Source organism: Monodelphis domestica, chromosome 1 (genome assembly GCF_027887165.1).
Source record: "Monodelphis domestica isolate mMonDom1 chromosome 1, mMonDom1.pri, whole genome shotgun sequence".
Classification (NCBI taxonomy): Eukaryota; Metazoa; Chordata; class Mammalia; order Didelphimorphia; family Didelphidae; genus Monodelphis; species Monodelphis domestica.
Window position 1 is genome coordinate 461,807,215 of NC_077227.1, and position 22,750 is coordinate 461,829,964.

Consider the following 22,750-nt stretch of genomic DNA (forward strand, 5'->3'; position numbering starts at 1 on the left):
TCACTTTGTCAAACCACATTCCTTTGAAAAGCACATGTCAGGTGAATTCCCACCTCCTCTGATCTTGTCATTGTCTATTCAACCAATGTTAAGACCTACCTGCTATGTTACGTATTCATTGATCACCTCTCAATTCGCAATAAATGCTGGGGTGAGGGGTGCTACTTTTTCTCTTGATTCCTGCAACCTTGGAGTTCTTCCTTCTATCCCTCTTTATCTTTCCTAGCCCACATGCTTTCTATCTCGGAATTCTTACTTCCACGTGTTCTCTTATTTCTCATTTAATCATCCTTTAATTAATTTTCAAGGGAAAATATAAGGAGTAGCGCCACTCCCCATATCAATTAACTTGTCTTTGAGTCTTCATTTATCACCCATTTTTCTCAGGCTCCCTTCTCATTCTCAAGCTATAACCCACAAAGGAAAATTATATAACAACTGCTGGCCGGATTGTTATACTAGTCCCTTCAGAAAATCCAGGAAAGGAGTCAGCCTTTTTCACCTGTCCCACATGGTGGTAGTTCTAAGGAAAATAGAAACATTCCAAGGTCCTCAGTCAGAGCTCCTCCAAGATGAAGATGAAAGACCTCTTCATAGGAAGTTCTTGGCATTTTTAAAGACCATTTTTTTGGTCACTTCCTGTGACTTCCTTCCATTTTATGTGTACCAATTACAGCTAAAGCTTTGTTTAGGACTGCCATGGGGGCAGTCAGTCGATTCCAATTCATCATCCACTATTGCACACATGGGTCACATACCTCCCCCACTCAAGTATAAGTGAGGTATATACGCTTCTGGTGATTAAATCTAAAAATGGGCAGGGGAGAGTTAATTTAATTTTCACAAAACTGAGGCAAACAGGAGTAAATAACTTGCCCAGAGTCACACAGCTAGTATCTAATAGGAAGGATAGTCAGGGTGGTTTTGACTTTTGCTGCTACTAAGCTGCCATCTTGACTCTGTCAGCTAGTATCTAATACAGTTAAGTGACTTGCCCAGGGTCACATAGCTAGTAATATCTAAGACCTGATTTGAACTCAGATCTTCCCATCTGTAGGCCCATGGTACTCTCTGGCACTACCTAGTTGTCTCCTGGAGTCAGAAAGACCTGAGTTCACATACAGTAGTATATTAGCAAATGTTTAACCACTGGCTCTCTGGGAAGAAAATGTATGCATGATTCTTGAAGTTTAATTTGCATTATTAATATTTTCATCATTACTTTCTTAAGCCTAGACAATCAACAAAACAATAAATAATTCAAGGGCTGATTTGTAGTGTTTGAGGATTCTTGGGTCATTCTGAAAATTTAACAATTGTCTCTACTGACCTGCCAAGAACTGGCTGCAGCTCATCACGGGGTCCAAGCCCTAAACAAAAGTTAAGAAGCCCATGTGTATACCAGATCGTTTGAGAAGAGAGAGAGCACTAACAATTAATGGGACCAAGAAAGGCTTTCCCATGAGCTGAGCTCCAAAGAATATCAGTAGGTGAGGAATAGCACGAAGGACCTTTGGCAGGGATGTAAAGTGCTTGAGGGGGAGCAATGTGAAATAGTCCTGGAAAAGTTCACTGTAGACAGAATGTGAAAGAAATGACATGCCAAAATTTAGGAGTTTTCATTTGATCCTAGAGGCATAAGGGAGCCCCTGGAGGTTCTTGAGCAGAGGATCAACATGATCTGAGCTGTGTTTTACAAGTTAAGAACTTCTACTGAGAGTTCCCTCTCTCTCCTCTTGCTCCCTCCTGCTTCCCAGTAGACTGAGCGGTGGGACTTCGTTTTGTACAGCCTCAGGTGCCTCCCATCTTCTCTAACCCAGGCACTTAGTGGAGTATAGCACATAACAAGGTCTTGGTAAATGTTTGATTTGGACGCTTGGCTGAGTACATAAAGCCTTGAGTGTGGTTTAAAGGGCAGCGCTAATTCCGGGTTTCCCCCGGGGCCACTGGAACTAGCTGTGGGGGCTCAGGATAGTGATTGGCTGACCAGGGGCCCCTTCTTCCTTAATCTCCGCACCCTGAAGACGGAAGTCCGATTGGGGAACGGAATCGGAGCTGTCATCCCGTGAGGGCATCGGGACTCGGCCCTAGAGGAGCCAGAGGGAACGCCACCGGCTCGGACCCCAAAGGTCTGCCTCTGGGAAGGTGACGCTCACCTCCTTCCCACCTTCTAAAGCAGCGCGGAAGCTACGACGGACCGAGGAGCCCGCACCGGCTGCCTGTTCTGTTCTCAGGAAACCAAACCAAACCGGGAGCCCGAGAAGCCCCGTCAGCCCGGCCCTTTGCACTCCATGGCGGCTCTGAGCCCGGCACAGCTACTGAAGGTGGGGGCCGCGGGCCGCGCCGGCGTGATCGCTCCCCGCTAGGAGAGGAGGATGGGGCTCCCCGTGTTTCTCGGACATTGCCCTAGGCCGGCTTTATTTCAGACTTAATTCCCCATCTTTCCCTTCCCTAGCCTCCCATCGCCGTTGGGGCTCAGCCAGTGACCTAAGGCCCCCGCCCCGAGTTCCACGGGGACTTTGGACAGGGTTGGGATGCCAGATTGCAAGAATGGGATGGGGGAGGGCACAGGAGAAGGGAGATGAGCCTGGGGCCCTGGAGTTCCCCCTGCTTTGATTGGAAGAGCCAGGAGTATAAAAAAGAAAAAAACCAAACCAAAGCCCCAAACCCCAAACTTTATTTGTGAAGCGCTTGAAGCCATCAGTGGGTGGAAAGAAGGAGAGATGGAAAGATCCCGGGATAGAATCAGCTGCACCTGGAAGGCACAGACCAAGCAAGAGACTCGAGGCCTGGACTTTAAGGGTCCTCTAGATTAACTCTCATTTTACCGATGAGGGGAAAATGCCCAGAGAGCTCAAGTCACTTGTCCAAGGTCAGAGCTATTCAGTGACCCAGCTGGAATCTGGACTTGGTTCTGACTCCAAGGATGGTACTCGATGGATACCACCCTCAGTAATATGGTACCACTGCCCAGATGCAGTCATTATGCATCACCCCTTACAGAGGTGGAGGAGTTGAATAGGAAGTCTTAGAAGTAGAATGAACTGAGACCTGGATTCAGGTTTTGCCTTTTACTAGCTGTGGGCAACATAGGCACGTTATTTATCATCTTTAAGCCTCAATTTCATCCCTTGTAAGATGGAGCCAATAATATTTATTTTACCTCCTTCACAGGGAGAATCAAATAAGATAATGCACTTAAAAAGAAAAGGCAAAACCTTTACTATCTGTCTTAGAATCAACAAGTATGGATTCCAAGACAGAAGAGGGCTAGGTAATTGAGCTGAGTGATTTGCCTAGAGTCACACAGCTAGGAAATGTCTGAGGTCAGATTTGAACCCAGGATCTCCTGTCTCCATCAAGGAATCACCCAGTTGCCCCAATAATGAACTTTTGAAAACTTAAAATGCTCTGCAAGTATCAGTTATTACAATTACTAATATTTGCCTGAGTCTATCTAGTGCCCAGGCACAATGAATGTTATATAGTCTCTTCCTTTAAGGAGTTTAAAGTCTGGTTAGGAAAGAAAAAAAAAAAACCACATGTATTTAGCACCTCCTATGTGCCAGGTACTGTGCTAAGCACTTTACAAGTATGATCTTATTTGATTCTTACAACCATCCTTTAAGGTAGGTACTATTATCTTCATTTTATAGATGAGGAAACTGAGGCAGGGCCTCAGGGCCACACTGCTAGTAAGAGTCCAAGTTCAAATTTGAACCTAAAGAGCAACTGGGCGGTTCAGTGGATTGAGAGCCAGGCCTGGAGATGGAAGGTCCTGGATTCAAATCTAGCCTCAGACACTTCTTAGCTGGGTGATCCTGGACAAGTCCCTTGACCCCCATTGCCTAGCCCTTACTGCTCTTTTGACTTGAAACAACCAATACTTAGTATTGATTCTAAGACAGAAAGTAAGGGTTTAAAAAATTTTGGACTTTTCTTCCTGACTTCAGGACTAACACTCTATAGTGTATATAGTCTATAGCCTAGTAGGAGAAGGAACACTTGGCATGTGAGCTTGGAGTCAGAAGACTTGAAATCAGAATATGACTGACAATTGGTCATTTGACCTCTTTGGGCCTCAGTTTCCTTACCCATAAAATGGGATGAGAATACTGATAGAGAATGCCCCATAGAGTTGTTATGAAGAAAACTGACTTTGTAAACCTTAATGTGATAGAAATGTGAGTTGTTGTGTCCCTTACTATATTTCAGGCATCAATAATATGAATCCAGTGAAATCTGCTAAATATGTCACTATAATGTAATGAATCTCAGGCTGTTTATCCTAAGAATAGACCCATGGGTGCTATAGATAAGAACTGAGTCAAGAGAAAGGCCACTGATGAGGAATGTGGTGTGAAGGATGGCTGGGGTGTGAAGGAAGGTTCTTTGGAGGATATGAGTTAGGAGGGGAGCCGGGTTGTCTTTTTTAAAACCCTTACCTTCTGTCTTTAAAACTGATACTGTGTATTGGTTCCTAAGCAGAGGAGTGGTAAGGGCTAGACAATGGGGGTTACATCACTTGCCCAGGATCACAGAGGTAAAAGTATCTGAAGTCAAATTTGAATCCAGGACCTTCCCTCTCTGGGTGTGGATCTCAATCCACTGAGCCACCCAGCTGCCCTCTAAGCTGAGTTTTAAAGGACAGATAGGACTTGACTAAAGCATAGAGAAAAAAAGCACATTTCAAGGGATGGAACTGTGGGAGTGGGAAAGCAACAGGTTGAATTTAAGGACTGTAAAGAGAACAATGGAAAAAGGGCTGAGTTGGAAATCAAAAGACCTGGGGGTTCAAATTATGACTCTACCACTTACTGCCTCTGTGATCTCAGGTAAAATACTTCTCAAGATTTCAGTTTCCCCGTCTATAAAATGTACTAGATGACCACTAAGGTCCGTGGGCAAGTTGGTAACTTAGTGGAAAGAGTGCAGGTCTGGAGACTAGAAGACTCATCTTTCTGAGTTGAAATCTGTCCTCAGACACTTACTAGCTGTGAGACCTTGGGCGAGTTACTTTAACTGTTATCCTCAGTTTCCTCATCTGTAAAATTAGCTGGAGAAGGAAATGTAAACCACTCCAGGATCTCTGCCAAGAAAACCTTAGATGGGGTCACAAAGAGTCAGACTCGACTGAACAACAACAAAGGTCCCTGAAAACTCAATTTCTGATCCTATGAATTATAAGAAATGGCCTTACAGGGGACAGATGAGTAGCTCAGTGGATTGATAGCCAGGCCTACAGGAGGTAGGTCCTAGGTTCAAATCTGGTCTCAGACACTTCCCAGCTGTGTGACCCTGGGAAAGTCACTTAACCCGAATTGCCTAGCCCTTACCACTGTTCTGCCTTGGAACCAATACACAATATTGATTCCAAGACAGAAGGTAAGAGTTAAAAAAAAAAAAAAAAGAAATGGACCTACAGGAAGGTTATTTAGGATCACACCATGGATGGAAGAGCTTGAAAGTCAGGCTGAGGAATTTGGAGTTTGTCCTTAAGATAATCCTTTATCTTATCTCCCAAGGCTGAATAGACAAACTATCTAATCTAATAAAATAATAACAAATTAAATTAAAAAGCTGATGTGGAAAGGGAAGAAGACTAGAGACATTTTCAACTTTCCTTCAGTGAGGGTTTGGATGGGCAGAGGAGAGGTTCTGCGCTGAAAAAGGTTCTGCTTCTCATAGTTCCAGGAGGATGGATTTCTGGTCCTGGAAGGGATATTTTCCCCCAAGGAGTGTGATATGATGAGAGAACAAATCCAGAAGATTGTAGCAGAAATGGAAGTCCCTTCTCACTGTCGCACTGAATTCTCTACTCAACAAGAGGAACAGCTCCGAGTCCAGGTAGGAAGGCAGTAGAACATTGGCCTCCTGACTCACCACTGCACCACACTGCCCTCTCCTGGTCTTCAATACATCCAGATCTCCGCTTCTCCCAATGCCAAATGAGAGCATCTTATATTAAGAATTTTAGATATGGGCATTTTAGAATGGACAGAGCATTGCCCTTGGAGTCAGAAAGACTAGCTTCAAGTTTGACCTCTGAAAAATATGATATTTAGCCTGTGTGGTCCTGGGCAAGATTTTTATTAACCTATCTGAGCCCTAGCAAACTCTAAGCTTCTGAGGGGCTGAGTAGGAATTGATTTCCATTAGTGAAGGGAGTTCCCTCACTGGAAGTTCTCTATGAAGATGAAATCATAGATTCAGTAAAAAAAAAAAAGTCTCTGATTGCTCTATATGTTTGTACCTAATACAATACCTAACAGCATTTATCTCAGTCAGTCAAAAAAAAACACATTTATTAAGGGGCAGATAGGTGGTACAATGAATAGAACCTGGAACTGGAAGGATCTGGGTTCAGGCATCTGACCTCAGATACTTCTTAGCTGTGTGACCCTAGGCAAGTCACTTAACCTTGTTGGCCTCAGTTTCCTCATCTGTAAAATGAGCTGGAGAAAGAAATGCCAACCAAGTCTCAGTATCCTTGCCAAGGAAACTAGGTCATGAAAAGTTGGGCATGACTGACAACAACCACCAGAGAGGCACCTATTGTCAGTGACCTTCTCAAGGAGTGTAGCCATGAAAGAAAGGAAGGACATATGGAATAATATCAGTGGGACTTAAAGGATCAAGTAACAGCTTCCAAGGATAAAGGAGTTACCCACATGTTTCTAGGCAACAGAGAACCAGCCAGTGGTCAGGGAGAGCCCGAAGATTAGTGAGAGGGGAGGGATGATAGAGAGGACATGCTGCCAGAGAAGATAGAAGGATGTGGGATCACTTGTGTGCCCAGAAGGGTTAGCCTTGGCATAGAGCAGGGGTCCCCAAACTATAGCCCATGGGTCACATGAAGCCCCCTGAGGCCATTTACCTGGCCCCCACCACACACACTTCCATAAGGGGCACCTCTTTCATTGGTGGTCAGTGAGAGGACTACTTCTGGTGACATAATCCTTTGTGTGGTGCCTTTTTCTGAGAGGAACTGAAGGAGAAAGAGGCGCTTCACAAAGGATTATGTGGATGCACAATAGAAGACATCAGCATGGTGAGCAGTGATCTGGGGGAGGGGATTCTGCACTGTGTATACTGCTGCCCAGTATAGTGGTGGTGGTGATGGGCCTGTGCAAGGTGTGACAAGACCATCACAGCCAGCGCTGCAGCCTCTGCTATCCCAGACAGCAGTATACAGATTTGTTCAGTTTTTTTTTATGGTCTGGCCCTCCAATGGTCCTAGGGACAGTGAACTGGCCCCCTGTGTAAAAAGTTTGGGGACCCCTGGCATAGAGATATGGGAGTGAAGGGGGAGGCAGTAGGGGGAAGCCACCTGAGTGATATCGAATAAGGAGGAGAGAAGCTAGGCTAGTCTTTGGCCTACTATGCTAATTCAGTTCTATTGATAGGAAGACAAAACCTGAAAAGAATTCCACTCACAATTCCATTCAATTCTGTTCCACTGGAGGAAGAGAGGTGTACACATACTGAAAACAGAAAAAATAAATTCCAAGAAATTTGGTGGGGAGAGAGCTAGATCAGGAAAGTCCCCCAATGGTAGCTAGGGATGGCATGTAAAAGTTAAAATTAAATCTCAATAATAACATTATATTTTAAGAGATTTATTAATGATCACTAGAAATCAAGGAATAAAGAAGATACAAAAATAAAGACCACGTGCCCATGGCTGGTTAGCCATTTTTTAGTCAACCCCACTCTCCACCATCAATGCTGATTCTACATCAGAGAGAGGGACCCTCCAAAGTCCATGCCCTTTATCCTCTGTCTACAGGAAGTACATAATGACAGGAAGTCAGTGGGTTCTTGGGATATGTAGTTCTTTTTTTAGGGTAACAGATTTTCAATCATACAGGTAAGAGATAGGGAGGTAAAGAGGGAGAGATTTCAGATATGGTGGAACCAGGTTGTTCAGAGGTAGTGAGTGAGGCACAGAGAAGGCATTCAGCAAAAATGCACTGATATCCAATGAGAAGGAGAAGTGATGAGGTAGCATGGCAGACTTCATCTTCAGTTCATCCTTCTGTTATCTCTTGTATTGTGAAATGTTTTATGTGTTATAACTTGGGCTAAGAGGGGAATGGATATGATGATTAGGAAAAACATAGATTTTGTAGAGCCAGAGGCATCTTTGTGTTTTCTTTTGAGAACAGTGTGGGACAGTGGAACTAGCATGGGATTTCAAGTGGAAAGATCTAGGTTCAAATCCTGACTCTATCACTTACTACCTATTTGACTAGGGAAATCTTTTCCCCTCCCTAGGCCTTAGTATCCTCATCTACAAAATCAGGGGTTAGGGTAAATTTAGATTATAGGAATTGTAAATTGGAATTGGACTAGATATTAGCAATCATCTATCCCAGCCCCTTCATCTTTTTATTTTTTTAATCCTTTCATCTTAGAATCAATACTGTATATTGGTTCCAAGGCAGAAGAGCAGTAAGAAGTAAGCACCTGAAGTTAAATGACTTGCCTAGGATCACACACAGTCAGGAAATATCTGAATCCAGATTTGAACCTAAGACCTTCCCAGCTCCAGGATTGGCTCTCACTCCACTGAGCCACCTGGCTACCCCTTCATTTTACAGATGAGCTAACTGATGCCCAGAGAGGTTAGGGGATTTTCTTGAGATCACCCAAGGAATCACTTGACCATGCTCCCTCTCTCTAAAGCTTCCTTTCAATTCTAAAATTCTATACAATGAGATTGGTATGGCAGTTTATTGAATGTAAATGTTGAAAAGGGGTTAAAATTTTTTGAGCCCAGTTAGGATTATGGTGGTAACAGACTAGGAAGACAGGTTTAGATAAGATGATGATGAATTCATTAAGCATGGATTGGGTTTAAAGTGTTGGCAGGGCATACAAGTGGAGGTTTTGAGTAGCATTTGGAAATTCCTACCTTCTCATCCCCTTGTCCCTATTATTCAGAACCCCTTACTCCCATGTGGTTTTGCTCTGTACTCCTCTTCCATTGTGCCCACTGGAAGACCCTGCTGTTCCCTTCATCTTAAACCTCTTCCTCCTCCCTTTCCATCTTCTTGTACTCAAGTAAACATGTCTCCCTGACAGTATCCTTGACAACTCTCTCTAATATTATACCTTTAGTCCTGCTTTCTGCATATACTGAACCAGGAGAAATACAAAGACTAATCATCACTCCTCATGGAAGGAGAAAGAGATCTTCCCTCTACCTGAATCATTCAACAACACCTCTTCCTTTGGTGTTCACTATATATCACTATCCAGATCCTTAGGACGGTCACTCATCATCACCCGGGGCATTCTCTCTGTACGCTCAAGGAGTTCATGACTTGGCTCATAGCTTCCTCTCTACTCCTGAACTCTGCTCCTGAAGGCTTTAATTTACATACTGATGCTCTCTTAACCTCCCTGGTTTCCCAGCTTCCTAAACTCTCAGGACTCATACCTTCATTTACTTCATCCAAATATGGGAATGATGACAAAGCACACAGTAGGTGCTTAATAAATGCTTGTTCCCTTCCCTTCCTCTCTTTAAGCAGTTCAACTGTCCTCTGCTCCTGTTGCCAGGCATGCCCTGCCAAACTCCCACCAAGGGTAACTGCCTGCCCTTACCATCTGCATTAATCATTCTGCATTCACTCTGTTGTCCATTGCCATGGGTCATACTGACTGGTCACCTGGTCACCTGAGATTCAGTCTTAGCTCACATCTCCCATGCTTGGAATGTGTTTTTTCCTGCCTCTTCCTCTTAGCTTCCTTCCAGGATAGTCACAGGCATCACATCTTCTAAGAAGACTTTCTTGATCCTTATGATTTTAGTGTTCTTTCTATCCTCAAATTACCTTTGAGGACAGGGACCGCCTTGTTTTTGTTTTTTTGTCCTTCTGTCCCTAGTGCCTTGAACAGAGCAAGAATTTAATAAATAACAGTGTGCACCTAGGGATAGCAAATGGGGCAGCTAGGTGGCACAGTGGAGGGAGTGCTGGTCTTAGTATCAGGAAGACCTGAATTAAAATCTGGATTCATAATTTCTAGCTTTGTGACCTTGGGTAAGTCACTTAACCCTGTTGGTTTCAATTTCCTCATCTGTAAAATAAGATGGAGAAGGAAATGGCAAACCATTCTGATATCTTATCTTTGCCAAGAAAGAAGTCAGATCCAACTAAATCAACTAAATGACAACAAAACTTAGCAAAGCCCTTTAAAAATATCATTTCATTTAAATCTCACAATCCTAGGAGGTAGAGAATTCCTATTTTATAGATAGGGAAACTAGGACAAAAGCTGAGTGGGCTTTCCCAAGGGAAATGGAAGGTAAAGAGAGCATTAACAACTTAAATGTCTGAGGCAGGATTTGAACTGATATTTTCCTGACTTCAGGTCCAATACTCTAACTACTATGCCACCTAGTGGCTTGTAATTTAATTAGATTCAACGAGAGAAGCAACATCTTGTGGTGGACAAAATACAAGGCCAGGAATCAGAGTATGATCACCAAATTTTAAATTCTGCTTCACTACTTAATATCTGTGTGACCTTAAGCAAGTCTCTTCACTTCCATATGTATAATCTGTAAAATGCAGAGTCTCCATCATGGGTTCCTAACCTTCTTTGTGTCCTAGGACTTCCCTCCTACCCCCCAGCAATCTGGTAAAACCCATGACCCCCACTCAGAATAATGTTGTTAGATGAATAAGATAAAACAAAATACATAGGATTACAAAGGAAAATGACAATACTGAAATAAAGATGTAATTCCCCCCCCCAACTTCATAGATTCCCTTGAAAAATCTAGCAGATTAATGATTCTGAGTGCTGATTTCTCTGATAAGTGATGAGAAAGAAATGCTAGTCCAGAGATTGCAGATACAGGTAGGAGCTTGGGAGTGACTTTGGGGGCTTAGTTCTTCTCATTCCCCCATATCTAGCTAAATTCCTTTTCTCTAGGGACAAAAATGATTGAAAATACTTTCAGATTTGGGGGAGGAGGTAGAATCTTCAATATTGTCAGACGCTCCTAGTGCCAGAGCTAGTAACCTTTGCCCCTCTAAATATTTCAGCCTCAAGGCACACAGGGTCTGTTAGTCTATTTATTAGAAAGAACAGCAAAAATCCTCTCCTGTTGCACAGTGGCTCTGTGGCGAGTGAAATTTGACAAAAGAGTAAATGGAGGCAATTCTTTGAGCAAGATCACCTTTATTTTTTTTAAACATTATTTTATTTGGTCATTTTCAAACATTATTCATTAGAAACAAAGATCACCTTTTTCCCACTCCCCCCTCCTCCCACCCCTCCCATTGGCGATGCGTGATTCCTCTGGGTGTCATATGTGTGCTCAACCCCAGCCCATTTCCATGCTATTGGTTTCTGTAGTAGTAGGGTGTTCATTCAGAGTCTCTCCTCAATCATATCCGCTCAACCCCTACAGTCAAGCTGTTGTCCTTCCTTCTTGTTTTTACTCCCACCATTTGTCCTCTGCTTGTGGATGGTGTTTTTTAGATCCCTGCAGATTGTTCAGGGACACTGCATTGTGACTAATGGAGAAGTCCATTATGTTTGATTGTACCACAGTGTATCAGTCTCTGTGTACAATGTTCTCCTGGCTCTCACTCTGCATCACTTCTTGGAGGTCATTCCAGTCTCCATGGAATTCCTCCACTTTATTATTCCTTTTAGCACAACAGTATTCCATCACCAACATATACCATAACTTGTTCAGCCATTCCCCAATTGAGGGGCATCCCCTCATTTTCCAGTTTTTTGCCACCACAAAGAGAGCTGCTATGAATATTCTTGTACAAGTCTTTTTACTTATTGTCTCTTTGGGGTACAAACCCAGCAGTGCTATGGCTGGAGCAAAGGGCAGACAGTCTTTTATCGCCCTTTGGGCATAGTTCCAAATTGCCCTCCAGAATGGTTGGATCAATTCACAACTCCACCAGCAATGAATTAATGTCCCCACTTTGCCATATCCCCTCCAACATTCATTACTTTCCTTCACTGTCATGTTAGCCAATCTGCTAGGTGTGAAGTGATACCTCAGAGTTGTTTTGATTTGCATCTCTCTGATTATCAGAGATTTAGAACACTTTTTCATGTGCTTATTAATAGTTTTGATTTATTTGGCTGAAAACTGCCTATTCATGTCCCTTGCCAATTGGAGAATGGCTTGATTTTTTTGTACAATTGCTTTAGCTCTTTATAAATTTGCGTAATTAGACTTTTGTCAGAGGTTTTTGTTATGAAGATATTTTCCCAATTTGTTGCTTCCCTTCTAAATTTGGCTACATTGGTTTTGTTTGTACAAAACCTTTTTAATTTGATGTAATTATTTTACATTTTGTGACTCTATGTCTTGCTTGGTTTTAAAGTCTTTCCCTTCCCAAAGGTCTGACATGTATACTATTCTGTGTTCACCTAATTTACTTATAGTTTCCTTCTTTATGTTCAAGTCATTCACCCATTCTGAATTTATCTTGGTGTAGGGTGTGAGGTGTTGATCCAAACCTAATCTCTCCCACACTGTCTTCCAATTTTCCCAGCAGCTTTTGTCAAATACTGGGTTTTTGTCCCCAAAGCTGGGGTCTTTGGGTTTGTCATAGACTGTCTTGCTGAGGTCACTTACCCCAAGTCTATTCCACTGATCCTCCTGTCTCTTAGCCAGTACCAAATTGTTTTGATGACCACTTTTTTATAGTATAGTTTGAGATCTGGCTCTGCAAGGCCACCTTCCTTTGTATTTTTTTTTTCATTATTTCCCTGGATATCCTTGATCCTTTGTCCTTCCAAATGAATTTTGTTATGTTTTTTTTTCTAATTCAGTAAAATAATTTTTTGGAAGTTCAATGGGTATGGGACTAAATAGATAAGTTTGGGTAGGATGTTAATTTTTATTATATTGGCTTGTCCTACCCATGAGCAGTTAATGTTTTTCCAATTGCTCAGGTCTAGTTTTAATTGTGTGGAGAGTGTTTTGTAGTTGTGTTCATATAGTTCCTGTGTTTGTCTCAGCAGATAGATTCCTGATTATTTTATTTTGTCTAAGGTGATTTTGAATGGGATTTCTCTTTCTAATTCTTGCTGCTGAGATGTGTTGGAAATATATAGGAATGCTGATGATTTATGTGGGTTTATTTTGCATCCTGCAACTTTGCTAAAGTTATTTGGATTAGCTTTTTTGTTGATTCTCTAGGATTCTTTAAGTAGACCATCATATCATCCACAAAGAGTGATAACTTGGTCTCCTCATTGCCTATTTTAATGCCTTCAATTTCTTTTTCTTCTCTAATTGCTACTGCTAGTTTTTCTAGTGCAATGTTAAATAATAGAGGTGATAATGGGCATCCTTGTTTCACTCCTGATCTTATTGGGAATGCATCTAGTTTATCCCCATTGCAGATGATGTTAGCTGATAGTTTTAGATATATACTGTTTATTATTTTTAGGAAAGACCCTTCCATTCCTATATTTTCTAGTGTTTTTAATAGGAATGGGTGTTGTATTTTATCAAAGGCTTTTTCTGCATCTATTGAGATAATCATGTGGTTTTTGTTGGTTTGCTTGTTGATATGGTCAATTATGTGGATGGTTTTCCTAATATTGAACCAGTCCTGCATTCCTGGTATGAATCCTACTTGATCATAGTGAATGACCCTCCTGATCACTTGCTGAAGTCTTTTTGCTAGTATCCTGTTTAAGATTTTTGCATCTATGTTCATTAGGGAGATTGGTCTGTAGTTTTCTTTCTCTGTTTTTGATCTACCTGGCTTTGGAATCAATACCATATTTGTGTCATAAAAGGAGTTTGGTAGCACTCCCTCTTTGCTTATTATGTCAAATAGTTTGTACAGTATTTGGATTAGCTGTTCTTTGAATGTTTGATAGAATTCACTAGTGAATCCATCAGGCCCTGGGGATTTTTTCTTAGGCAGTTCTTTGATGGCCTGTTGGATTTCTTTTTCTGTAATGGGATTATTTAAGAATTCTATTTCTTCTTCTTCTGTTAGTCTAGGCAATTTGTATTTTTTTTAAAATATATTTTATTTGATTATTTCCAAGCATTATTCGTTAAAGACATAGATCGTTTTCTTTTCCTCCCCCCCCATCCCCCATAGCCGACGCGTAAGTCCACTGGGCATTAGATGTTTTCTTGATTTGAACCCATTGCTTTGTTGATAGTATTTGCATTAGAGTGTTCATTTAGAGTCCATCCTCTGTCATGTCCCCTCAACCTCTGTATTCAGGCAGTTGCTTTTTCTCGGTGTTTCCACTCCCATAGTTTATCCTTTGCTTATGAATGGTGTTTTTTTCTCCTGGATCCCTGCAAGTCGTTCAGGGACATTACACCGCCACTAATGGAGAAGTCCATTACGTTCGATTATACCACAGTGTATTAGTCTCTGTGTACAAATGTTCTCCTAGTTCTGCTCCTCTCGCTCTGCATCACTTCCTGGAGGTTGTTCCAGTCTCCATGGAACTCCTCCACTTTATTATTCCTTTTAGCACAATAGTATTCCATCACCAACATATACCACAGTTTGTTCAGCCATTCCCCAATTGATGGGCATCCCCTCGTTTTCCAGTTTTGGGCCACCACAAAGAGCGCAGCTATGAATATTTTTGTACAAGTCTTTTTGTCCATTATCTCTTTGGGGTACAGACCCAGCAGTGTTATGGCTGGGTCAAAGGGTAGATATTCTTTTGTCGCCCTTTGGGCGGCAATTTGTATTTTTGTAAATATTCATCCATATCGCCTAGATTGGCATGTTTATTGGCATATAATTGGGCAAAGAAGTTTTTAATGATTGCCTTAATTTCCTCTTCATTGGAGGTAAGGTTCCCCTTTTCATCTATGATACTGTTAATTTGCTTTTCTTCTCTCCTTTTTTAAATTAGGTTGATCAGTACCTTGTCTATTTTGTTTGTTTTTTTCAAAGTACCAGCTTCTTGTCTTATTAGTTCAATAGTTCTATCACTTTCAATTTAAATTTCTCCCTTAATTTTTAGGATTTCTAATTTGGTTTTCTTCTGGGGGTTTTTAATTTGTTCACTTTCAAGTTTTTTTATTTGCATGTCCAATTCATTGATCTCTGCCCTCCCTAATTTGTTAATATATGCACTCAGGGATATGAATTTTCCTCTGAGTACTGCTTTGGCTACATCCCATAAGGTTTGAAAGGATGTCTCACCATTGTCATTTTCTTCAATGAAATTAAATTATTAGTTGTTTCTATGATTTGTTCTCTAACTAACCGATTTTGGAGCATCATATTATTTAATTTCCAATTGATTTTTGATTTTGCTCTCCATGTATCCTTACTGATCATTGTTTTTATTGCCTTATGATCTGAAAAGGTTGCATTAATTATTTCTGCTTTTCTGCATTTGTATGCCATGTTTTTATGACCTAGTGTATGGTCAATCTTTGTGAATGTACCATGTGCTGCTGAAAAGAAGGTGTATTCCTTTTTGTCCTTATTTATTTTTCTCCATATATCTATCAACTCTATTTTTTTTTAAGATTTCATTCACCTCTTTCTTATTTTTTGATTTATCTAAATTTGATAGTGGTTGGTTCAGATCTCTCACTAGTATAGTTTTATTATCTATTTCTTCCTTCAATTCTCCTAGTTTCTCCATTAGAAATTTGGGTGCTATACCATTTGGTGCATACATGTTGATTAGTGATATTTCCTCGTTGTCTATACTCCCTTTTATCCGGATGTATTTACCTTCCCTATCCCTTTTAATCAGGTCTATTTTTGTTTTGGCTTTGTCAGATATCATGATTGCTACTCCTGCCTTCTTTCTGTCAGTTGAGGCCCAATAGGACTTACTCCAACCTTTAATTCTGACCTTGTGAGTTTCTACCCACCTCATGTGTGTTTCCTGAAGACAACATATGGTAGGGTTTTGGATTCTAATACATTCTGCTACTTGTCTACGTTTTATGGGTGAGTTCATTCCATTCACGTTCAATGTTATGATTGTCATTTGTGAATTCCCCAGCATTTTGATATCCTCCCCTAATTCTGACCTTTCTTTTTTTGCTATTACCTTTCAAACCCGTGGTTTATTTTAAATCAGTCCCCCTAGTCCCCTCCTTTTGTTATGCTTCCTTTTCTAGCCCCTCCCTTTTTGTTCCCTTCTCCTCCCCCTCTCCCCTCCCTTTTTGTGTTCCTGCCCCCCTCCACCCCCCTGGTTTTCCCTTCTCCCTTACCCTGTTGGATAAGATAGAATTCAAGATCCCAATGGATCTAGATGCTCTTCCCTCTCAGAGTTGGTTTCACTGAGAGTAAGGTTTAAGTAATACCAATTATCACTCTTTTCCTCTACTTCTTATAAGATAATTCTTCCCCTCCCCTTCCCATGTGTATCTTTGTGTGACAAAGATTGTTCTATTTACTTTATTTCTATTTCTTCAAGTATATCTTAGTACCATCATTGATTCCCCACTTCCTTTTTCTTTCTTTTTTTTCTCCCCCCTCCAAATCATGTTAATGCCCCAATCTTTCCCTATGAGTGATTCTTCTGATTACTCTATTAATGCATGCAATTTTTGAAAGTTGCACATAACATTTCCCCCATATGTTAATATATATAATTTGATCTAATTGTGGCCCTTATAGAAGAGAGCTTAAATAAAAGGGAAAAAAAGCACTTTTCTCCTTTCCCCTTTCTTTCATATTTATCTTTTCATGTTTCTCTTGCTCTTTGTGTTTAGATGTCAAACTTTCCACTGAGTTCTTGTCTTTTCTTTATGAATATTTGGAAATCTTCTATTTTGTCAAATGCCCATTCTTTCCCCTGGAAGTATATAGTCAATTTTGATGGGTAGCCGATTCTTGGTTGAAGACCCAGTTCTCTTGTCTTTCTGAATATTGTGTTCCAGGCTTTATGGTCTCTTAGCATGTTCCCTGATAGGTCTTGTGTGATCCTTATGGGGGCTCCTCTGTATCTGAAGTTTCTCTTCCTAGCTTCTTGTAATATTTTCTCCTTAGCTTAGAAGCTCTTGAATTTGGTGATTACATTCCTGTGGGTTGTCTTTTGGGGATTTAGTATAGAGGGTGTTCTATGAAATCTTTAGATTTCTATTTTGCCCCCTTGTTTGAGAACATCAGGGCAATTCTCTTTGATGATTTCTTGTAGTATGGCATCAAGGTTTTTGTTAATCTCTGGTTTTTCAGTTAGACCAATGATTCTCAAATTGTCTCTCCTTTCTCTGTTTTCCTGGTCTGTCACCTTGTTTGTGAGATATTTTATGTTTTCTTCTAATTCATTAATTTTTTGACTTTGCTTTATTAATTCTTGCTGTTTTGCAAGATCACTGTCTTCCAATATCTTAATTCTGGTCTTTAAGGACTGGTTTTGCTTTTCAGTTTGGTCTGCCCTTCTGTTAGAGGCTTCCAGCTGTTTGTCCAATTGTGAGTTTTTGTCTGTCAGGCTGAAGACCTCTTTCTGAATTTGTTCCCATTTTTCTAGCCAGAAGGTTTCCATCTTTTGGATAAGCTCCATTTTGAGTTCTTCCAGAGCTTGTGGATAATTTCCATTTTGGTGGGCATGTTTTGATTTTGCTTGCATTTCATCCACTTTTTCATCTGTAGCCAGCATTTTCCCTCCGTAAAAGTTTTCAATAGTTACTTTTTCCCCTTTCTTCTTGGAGGGTTGATCTTGAGCACTCTGAGCCATCCCTTTGGTGGTTTTCCCTTTCCTTCTTATTCAGGAATCTGGTTGAGGTGGGCAGATTTTGATGTTTTTGCCTTAGGCTGATTCTTCCCGGCCTCCAAAGTTTGTTGGCACACCTGCCCACGCAGTCAGTGGTCTCTTCTCTCCCATGCATGCAGGCTTCCCCTGTAAAACCGCTCCAAGGGGTCTTTCCCTGGTAGTCCTTGTCAGTTCCCAAGGACCCTGGCATGCCCCCCCCCCCTCACCACAGCGAGGAGCGGAGGAGATTTTGCCTCAGACCATTTCTAGAGCCTCCATGGCATTTGCAGTTTGCAGGAGCTCCCGTGGTCTGCACGCTCTCCAGTGAAACCGCTCTGAGGAGTAGTTCCCTGGGAGTACTCATTAGATCCCAAGGACCCTGGAGTGTTCCCCACTCACTACAGAGACGTTCCTCATTCACTCGCTGTCTCTGGTGAGTGCGCTGGTCCCTACTCCGATTCCATAAGTGGGGTGGGGAAGAGCAGCTCAGCTCACCTCACACTTGGCAGCGAGCTTTCTCTCCCTCTTATAGTGTGGGAATGTTCAAACCCTATGTACCTTCATTGCTGTGGGCTGCTAGAGAGTCCCTCCAATCTTTCAAAGATGATTTTTATGCTCTTTTGAAGTAGTCTGTTTCATTCGGTACAAGGGAGAGGAAGCAATTCACGTCTAGATTGCCGCCATGTTTACCTGGTTTGATCAAGATCACCTTTATTTGAAGGGCCAAGCTTCCTGTCAAAAAATGGGTCCATGGCTTGCCTCCCTTTATGCCAAAAACCCAAAAGGATAGTTTCCTTGATGTAGGTTTTGTGGAGTACAGAACAAAGAACAAGAAAAAAGAAAAAAACAGGGTAGATGACATCATGAGATTGAGAGCAACATGACTGTTTATGGAGCTGAGGTGCAAGGAACAATAGGATTGATTGAAAATTTGGTAATAGGGGCTGGCAACAACACCCTATCCTTTCTAAGACTAAGAAGTGTTCTTTGTTTGAATCTGGGTACAAGGTAGCAAACTAGACATCCTTAGAGGATAGCTTCGTAGTGAGTGTAAAGATATTACACCTGACTCCCTTGTGTTCCTGTGCATTCCTCTTGCGGTAAGAACAGATCAGTAATTAGCAGGAGAGCTGGATTTTTAAACTTAATCCACTCTAGATTAGCTGAAGCTCTGAACAAAGTTTAGAGACAAAGAGCCATGATTTAAGGAGTTATAGTATAAAATCAATTAATTGTAAATAGAATCAATACATAAGTGATACAGGATCAATCTTTATCTTTTCAGCTCCTTCTCCAGATTCTGGCTCTCAGAATTCCTGTAAGCTTTGGGTCATTACATAGAATCATGATGTCTTGATATCTGGGTTTATATCTATATAATTGTGGAGAATGATTTGTTTCCAACTTCCCCATGTCTCTCACAGGGCAATACAGACTACTTTTTGACCAGTGGGGACAAGATCAGATTTTTCTTTGAGAAAGGAGTGTTTGACAAGGAAGGTAAGAAGTGGATGAGGGCAGGGACAGTGGAGGGTGGTGGTGGGGGGCATAGCACTCTAACTTGAAGGGCTAGGGGGAACAAGATAACAGTTCTCTATCATTTCTATCTACTGAGAGATGGATTTTCAATTTTCCTGAGTTCTTATCATCTTTCTCTTTTATATATATATATATAGGTAATTTTCTAATCCCACCAGAGAACTCTATCAACAAAATTGGCCATGGTAAGAAAAGTCTTGGAGGACTAAAACAAAAAGGATTGTACCAATTGTTCTCCTTAGCCTAGATCTTCCCCTTCACACCAGGGCAGCTTTGGTCCTTCCCTGGGGGCTTCATCTTCTCTCTGCTTCTCTTTTTCTATGTATGGTTTGCTAGTTACTTTTGGAGTAGGGGTATCAAAATCAGCCTGTCTCTATGTTCATTTGTCCATGTGACAATACTGAAACTGACAAAAATGCAGCTCTGGCCTAGCAGTGCTGGGGGTGGGTGTTGTATGCCATGGGTCAGAGGGAGGTGGCTGGAGGCTGTTGCTCACTTTCTTCAACCCTCCTTGATGGGCATCCTGGTTTTGTCCTCATCTTGTTCCTCTGGGGTGTGCTGTGGTCTGGGGTTCCATATCTTGATTTGGTATTGGCTCTTGGTTGCTTTCTTTGGGAGAGGGGAGGTGATGGATTAGGAGAGCAGCTGAGATACTGTCAATATTGAGTCAGTCTCCCATTTCCATACAGCTCTGCATGCCCATGACCCTGTCTTTAAGTGCATTACCCACTCACCTCAGGTGCAGGTGAGTGAGGAAAAGTTCCCTTAGATTTCTCCCCTGGATGCCTTGGGCCTCCCTCCCCCATAGTCTGACAAAAGCATGCTCCCTTTCCCACTATTTGCCTTCATTTTCTCTTCATTCTGCTCCCAAAGTCCAGTTAGCTGGAGGTTAGGCTGATATAGGAAGAACTCCTACCACCACCATCACCTCCTGAACTAAAGCTGGCAGGAAGGTGGAGAGGATTCCCAATGCCCCAATTTTTCTGTACTTTAAAAAGTATTCTATTATTTCTGTGCTATTTAGAAGAAAACAATAGGCTTTCTACTTCTTCCCCCTACTCTTCTTTTTTCTCTGCCAAAGGGAACAGGAACAGTCTTAAATCCAGGCCAGGAGGGTGGCTAAGCAATGAGGCAAGGTCCACTCTGAAGAGCTCCCAGCTTTGGGGTTGATGGTACTCTGGGGTAATATAGTTATGGGTCTGAGTCCCTGAACTGGACTGTTCCTTAGGAGCTGATTAAGAGTCTGGGGCTTGAAGTACCTGTGGTAGTTCAAAGCATGTACATCTTCAAGGTAAGTTTCCCACTTGGACACTAATTCCCTTTAGGGTCTTGGGTAGGTCTCCCTGGGATTCAGTTTACTCAAATGTAAAATGCAAAAGATTTTGAGGGCCAAAGGATAACATTGGTACTAAAACTTTTCTAAATAGCAGTAATACATAAGGGATTTTAAGCCCTTGTACCCCTCAGCCCAATTTTATAAGGAGAGTGATCTTCCCAACATCCTGTGAGAAAATTTTTTCTAAAATTTTAATTTGAGAAATTACTAATACCAAGAATGAAATGATCTTGGAAAATTCAAAGAGACTTTCTCACTCCTCAATCTCTCTTTCCATGCCCCACTTCCATTCCCTTCTGTTCTCCTGTTTTATCAGCACTTTCCTCTCTTTCAGCAACCACATTTTGGCGGGGAAGGTAAGCTGTGCACAGGTTCCTGGGCTAGCATGGTGCAAAAAGTGAATTGGTGTTTAGTGGTGATAAGGTTCTGAAGGGTTAGAAAATTAGGTCCCTGTCTCTTTGTGGGTAGCAGGATACAGAACTATTTCTGAACCAGCCATAGATAGATAACCATGGAATGGAGGAAAGTTGTTCTTGATAGAAGTTTTAGGTTGCTAAGGGAAAAAGGCAGGAAATGGATATTGACTAAACAGAATGAGAATTCAGGTTTGGGATCAAAGAAGAGTCAAGGCAAGGTTAGGCTGCCTAACCCACATGTTGGTGGTTTTAGTCACCCCACACCAGGATGCCACCTTTCTCCACACTAAGCCATTGGGCCGAGTGCTAGGCATTTGGATCGCGATAGAGGATGCTACCCTGGAGAATGGCTGCCTCTGGTTCATCCCTGGATCCCACACTGGTAAGAAGCCCCTCTGCGGAACATCTCCCCTTCTTTCTTTCTGGGGCTACCCAGAGAGAAAGCTATCATATAGAGGCTTTCCCCTTCACCTGATCATTCTTCCTTGTGAACATTGCAGATGGCATTTCTCGAAGGATGGTACGGGTGCAGGTTGGCTCTGTGGGCTGCACCAACTTCATAGGCTCTGAACAGGTTTATGAGGACAGCCGTTTTATCCCCACACCTATCCATAAAGGTAAAGGGTCTTAAGGTCATTGAATGCCAGACAGGAGCCTGGCTATTGGATGATTTAAGCGACTAAGTCCAATCACTTCAGGGTTTTATCTCTATGGGGTAATTTTGGGGAGACCACATTGTTCTCGGTGATTGCAACATTGGCCTTTTCTGCCCACGGGGTGTGGCTAACAGAAATAGTGAGACTTAAACTGTCCCTATAATTTGTTATTTTTGCTTTCAAGAGGACTGGAGGTATATCTAAATAGGAGACAGAAGTATTGGAATGAAACATGTTCAGGTAGGGAAATGTGACTCTTCACTCCTGCCAGGGGGTCTCATCCTGATACATGGAGAGGTTGTTCATAAGAGTGAGCTGAACCACTCTACACATTCTCGCCATGCATACACCTTCCACCTTATGGAATCCAAGGGCACTCACTGGAGCCAAGATAATTGGTAAGCCAAAGTGCCCCAGAAGTGTCTGGCAGGGTGGCCGTTTTCCCAGGGACTATCCACATATACTTCTTCCTTCTTGCCTGCCCCAATGTTTTGGAGACCCTCAAGACTACAAAACAGCTGAAAATAATTGCTCCTTTTTCTCTTCCCTTTTCTTTCTTCAGGCTTCAGCCAACACCAGAACTGCCTTTCCCCCTACTGTATACCTAATGGTAATTAGTAAGATGGATTCCCCTGCCTTTCTAGGTAAAGCCCTAGTTCTAACTTTATGACACACTAAATGGCTCTTTATGCTTCCCCAGTGATAGGAGTGAACTGTTACCCCATTACCTGGACTTTCTGACCTAGGTAGACCTGATGCTTCCTCTGTCCTCTGGGGTAAATGGCTCTTGTTTTGTCCTGGACGACTTAGTACCTAGTACATCTGCCTTTCTTCTTGGGATCAACTCCTGGATAACCCTCAGACTCACCTGGTAGAGAGGAAGAAAAAAGCTTGATGTATGTATGAGAGAAGGAAGGGAGAAGTAACACAGGGAGAAGGAAATGAATGAGGGATGTCTATGATATCAGTCACTGAATAAAAATTACCAAATGCATAGTTGGTACTTTCTACTATACTTTTCAATTCAAGCTGCTTTCATTTTGATAACAAAAATGCAACACCAGTCCTACACACTCTAGTCCTACACAGACCAGTCCCTT

General features: G+C 41.9%; 2 protein-coding genes across 10 annotated transcripts in view; one reads left to right on the top strand and one right to left on the bottom strand.

Moving 5' to 3' along the window:
* KYAT1 (kynurenine aminotransferase 1) overlaps window positions 1-22,750 on the bottom strand; it is a 152,681-nt gene that overhangs the window by 125,717 nt on the left and 4,214 nt on the right. For 2 of the 5 annotated variants that reach the window (XM_056822793.1, XM_056822776.1), the window contains exon 1: window positions 22,393-22,518. The exons of 1 other annotated variant lie outside the window; for it this stretch is intronic. The gene's annotated coding sequence lies outside the window, so the exon portion shown is untranslated. Of the gene's footprint in view, window positions 1-22,378; window positions 22,519-22,750 lie in introns of those variants that run through there. 2 more of the 5 variants (XM_056822791.1, XM_056822774.1) reach the window with 1 other exon arrangement.
* On the top strand, window positions 1,889-22,644 carry PHYHD1 (phytanoyl-CoA dioxygenase domain containing 1). 5 transcript variants are annotated; one of them, XM_007475109.3, is made up of 12 exons: window positions 1,889-2,872; window positions 5,689-5,847; window positions 19,128-19,203; window positions 19,380-19,427; window positions 19,932-19,987; window positions 20,471-20,533; window positions 20,913-20,934; window positions 21,248-21,376; window positions 21,495-21,611; window positions 21,922-22,048; window positions 22,213-22,294; window positions 22,401-22,644. In XM_007475109.3, exons 1-11 carry the CDS (start codon window positions 2,831-2,833, stop codon window positions 22,256-22,258), a joined length of 885 nt encoding a protein of 294 aa, XP_007475171.1. In that variant the 5' UTR covers window positions 1,889-2,830; the 3' UTR covers window positions 22,259-22,294; window positions 22,401-22,644. The 5 variants fall into 5 exon arrangements, with proteins under 5 accessions (XP_007475171.1, XP_056678866.1, XP_007475173.1 ...); XM_056822888.1 differs by having other exon boundaries at window positions 1,890-2,872; window positions 22,213-22,290; window positions 22,393-22,644; XM_001368090.5 differs by having other exon boundaries at window positions 1,896-2,324; window positions 22,213-22,644.

Coding starts and splice junctions, on each gene's coding strand:
- PHYHD1 (XM_007475109.3), top strand. CDS start 2,831: ATGAGGGGAAAATGCCCAGAGAGCTCAAGTCACTTGTCCAAG. Junction 20,935..21,247: donor ACCACATTTTGGCGGGGAAG/GTAAGCTGTGCA, acceptor TGGTGGTTTTAG/TCACCCCACACCAGGATGCC. Junction 21,377..21,494: donor CATCCCTGGATCCCACACTG/GTAAGAAGCCCC, acceptor TGAACATTGCAG/ATGGCATTTCTCGAAGGATG.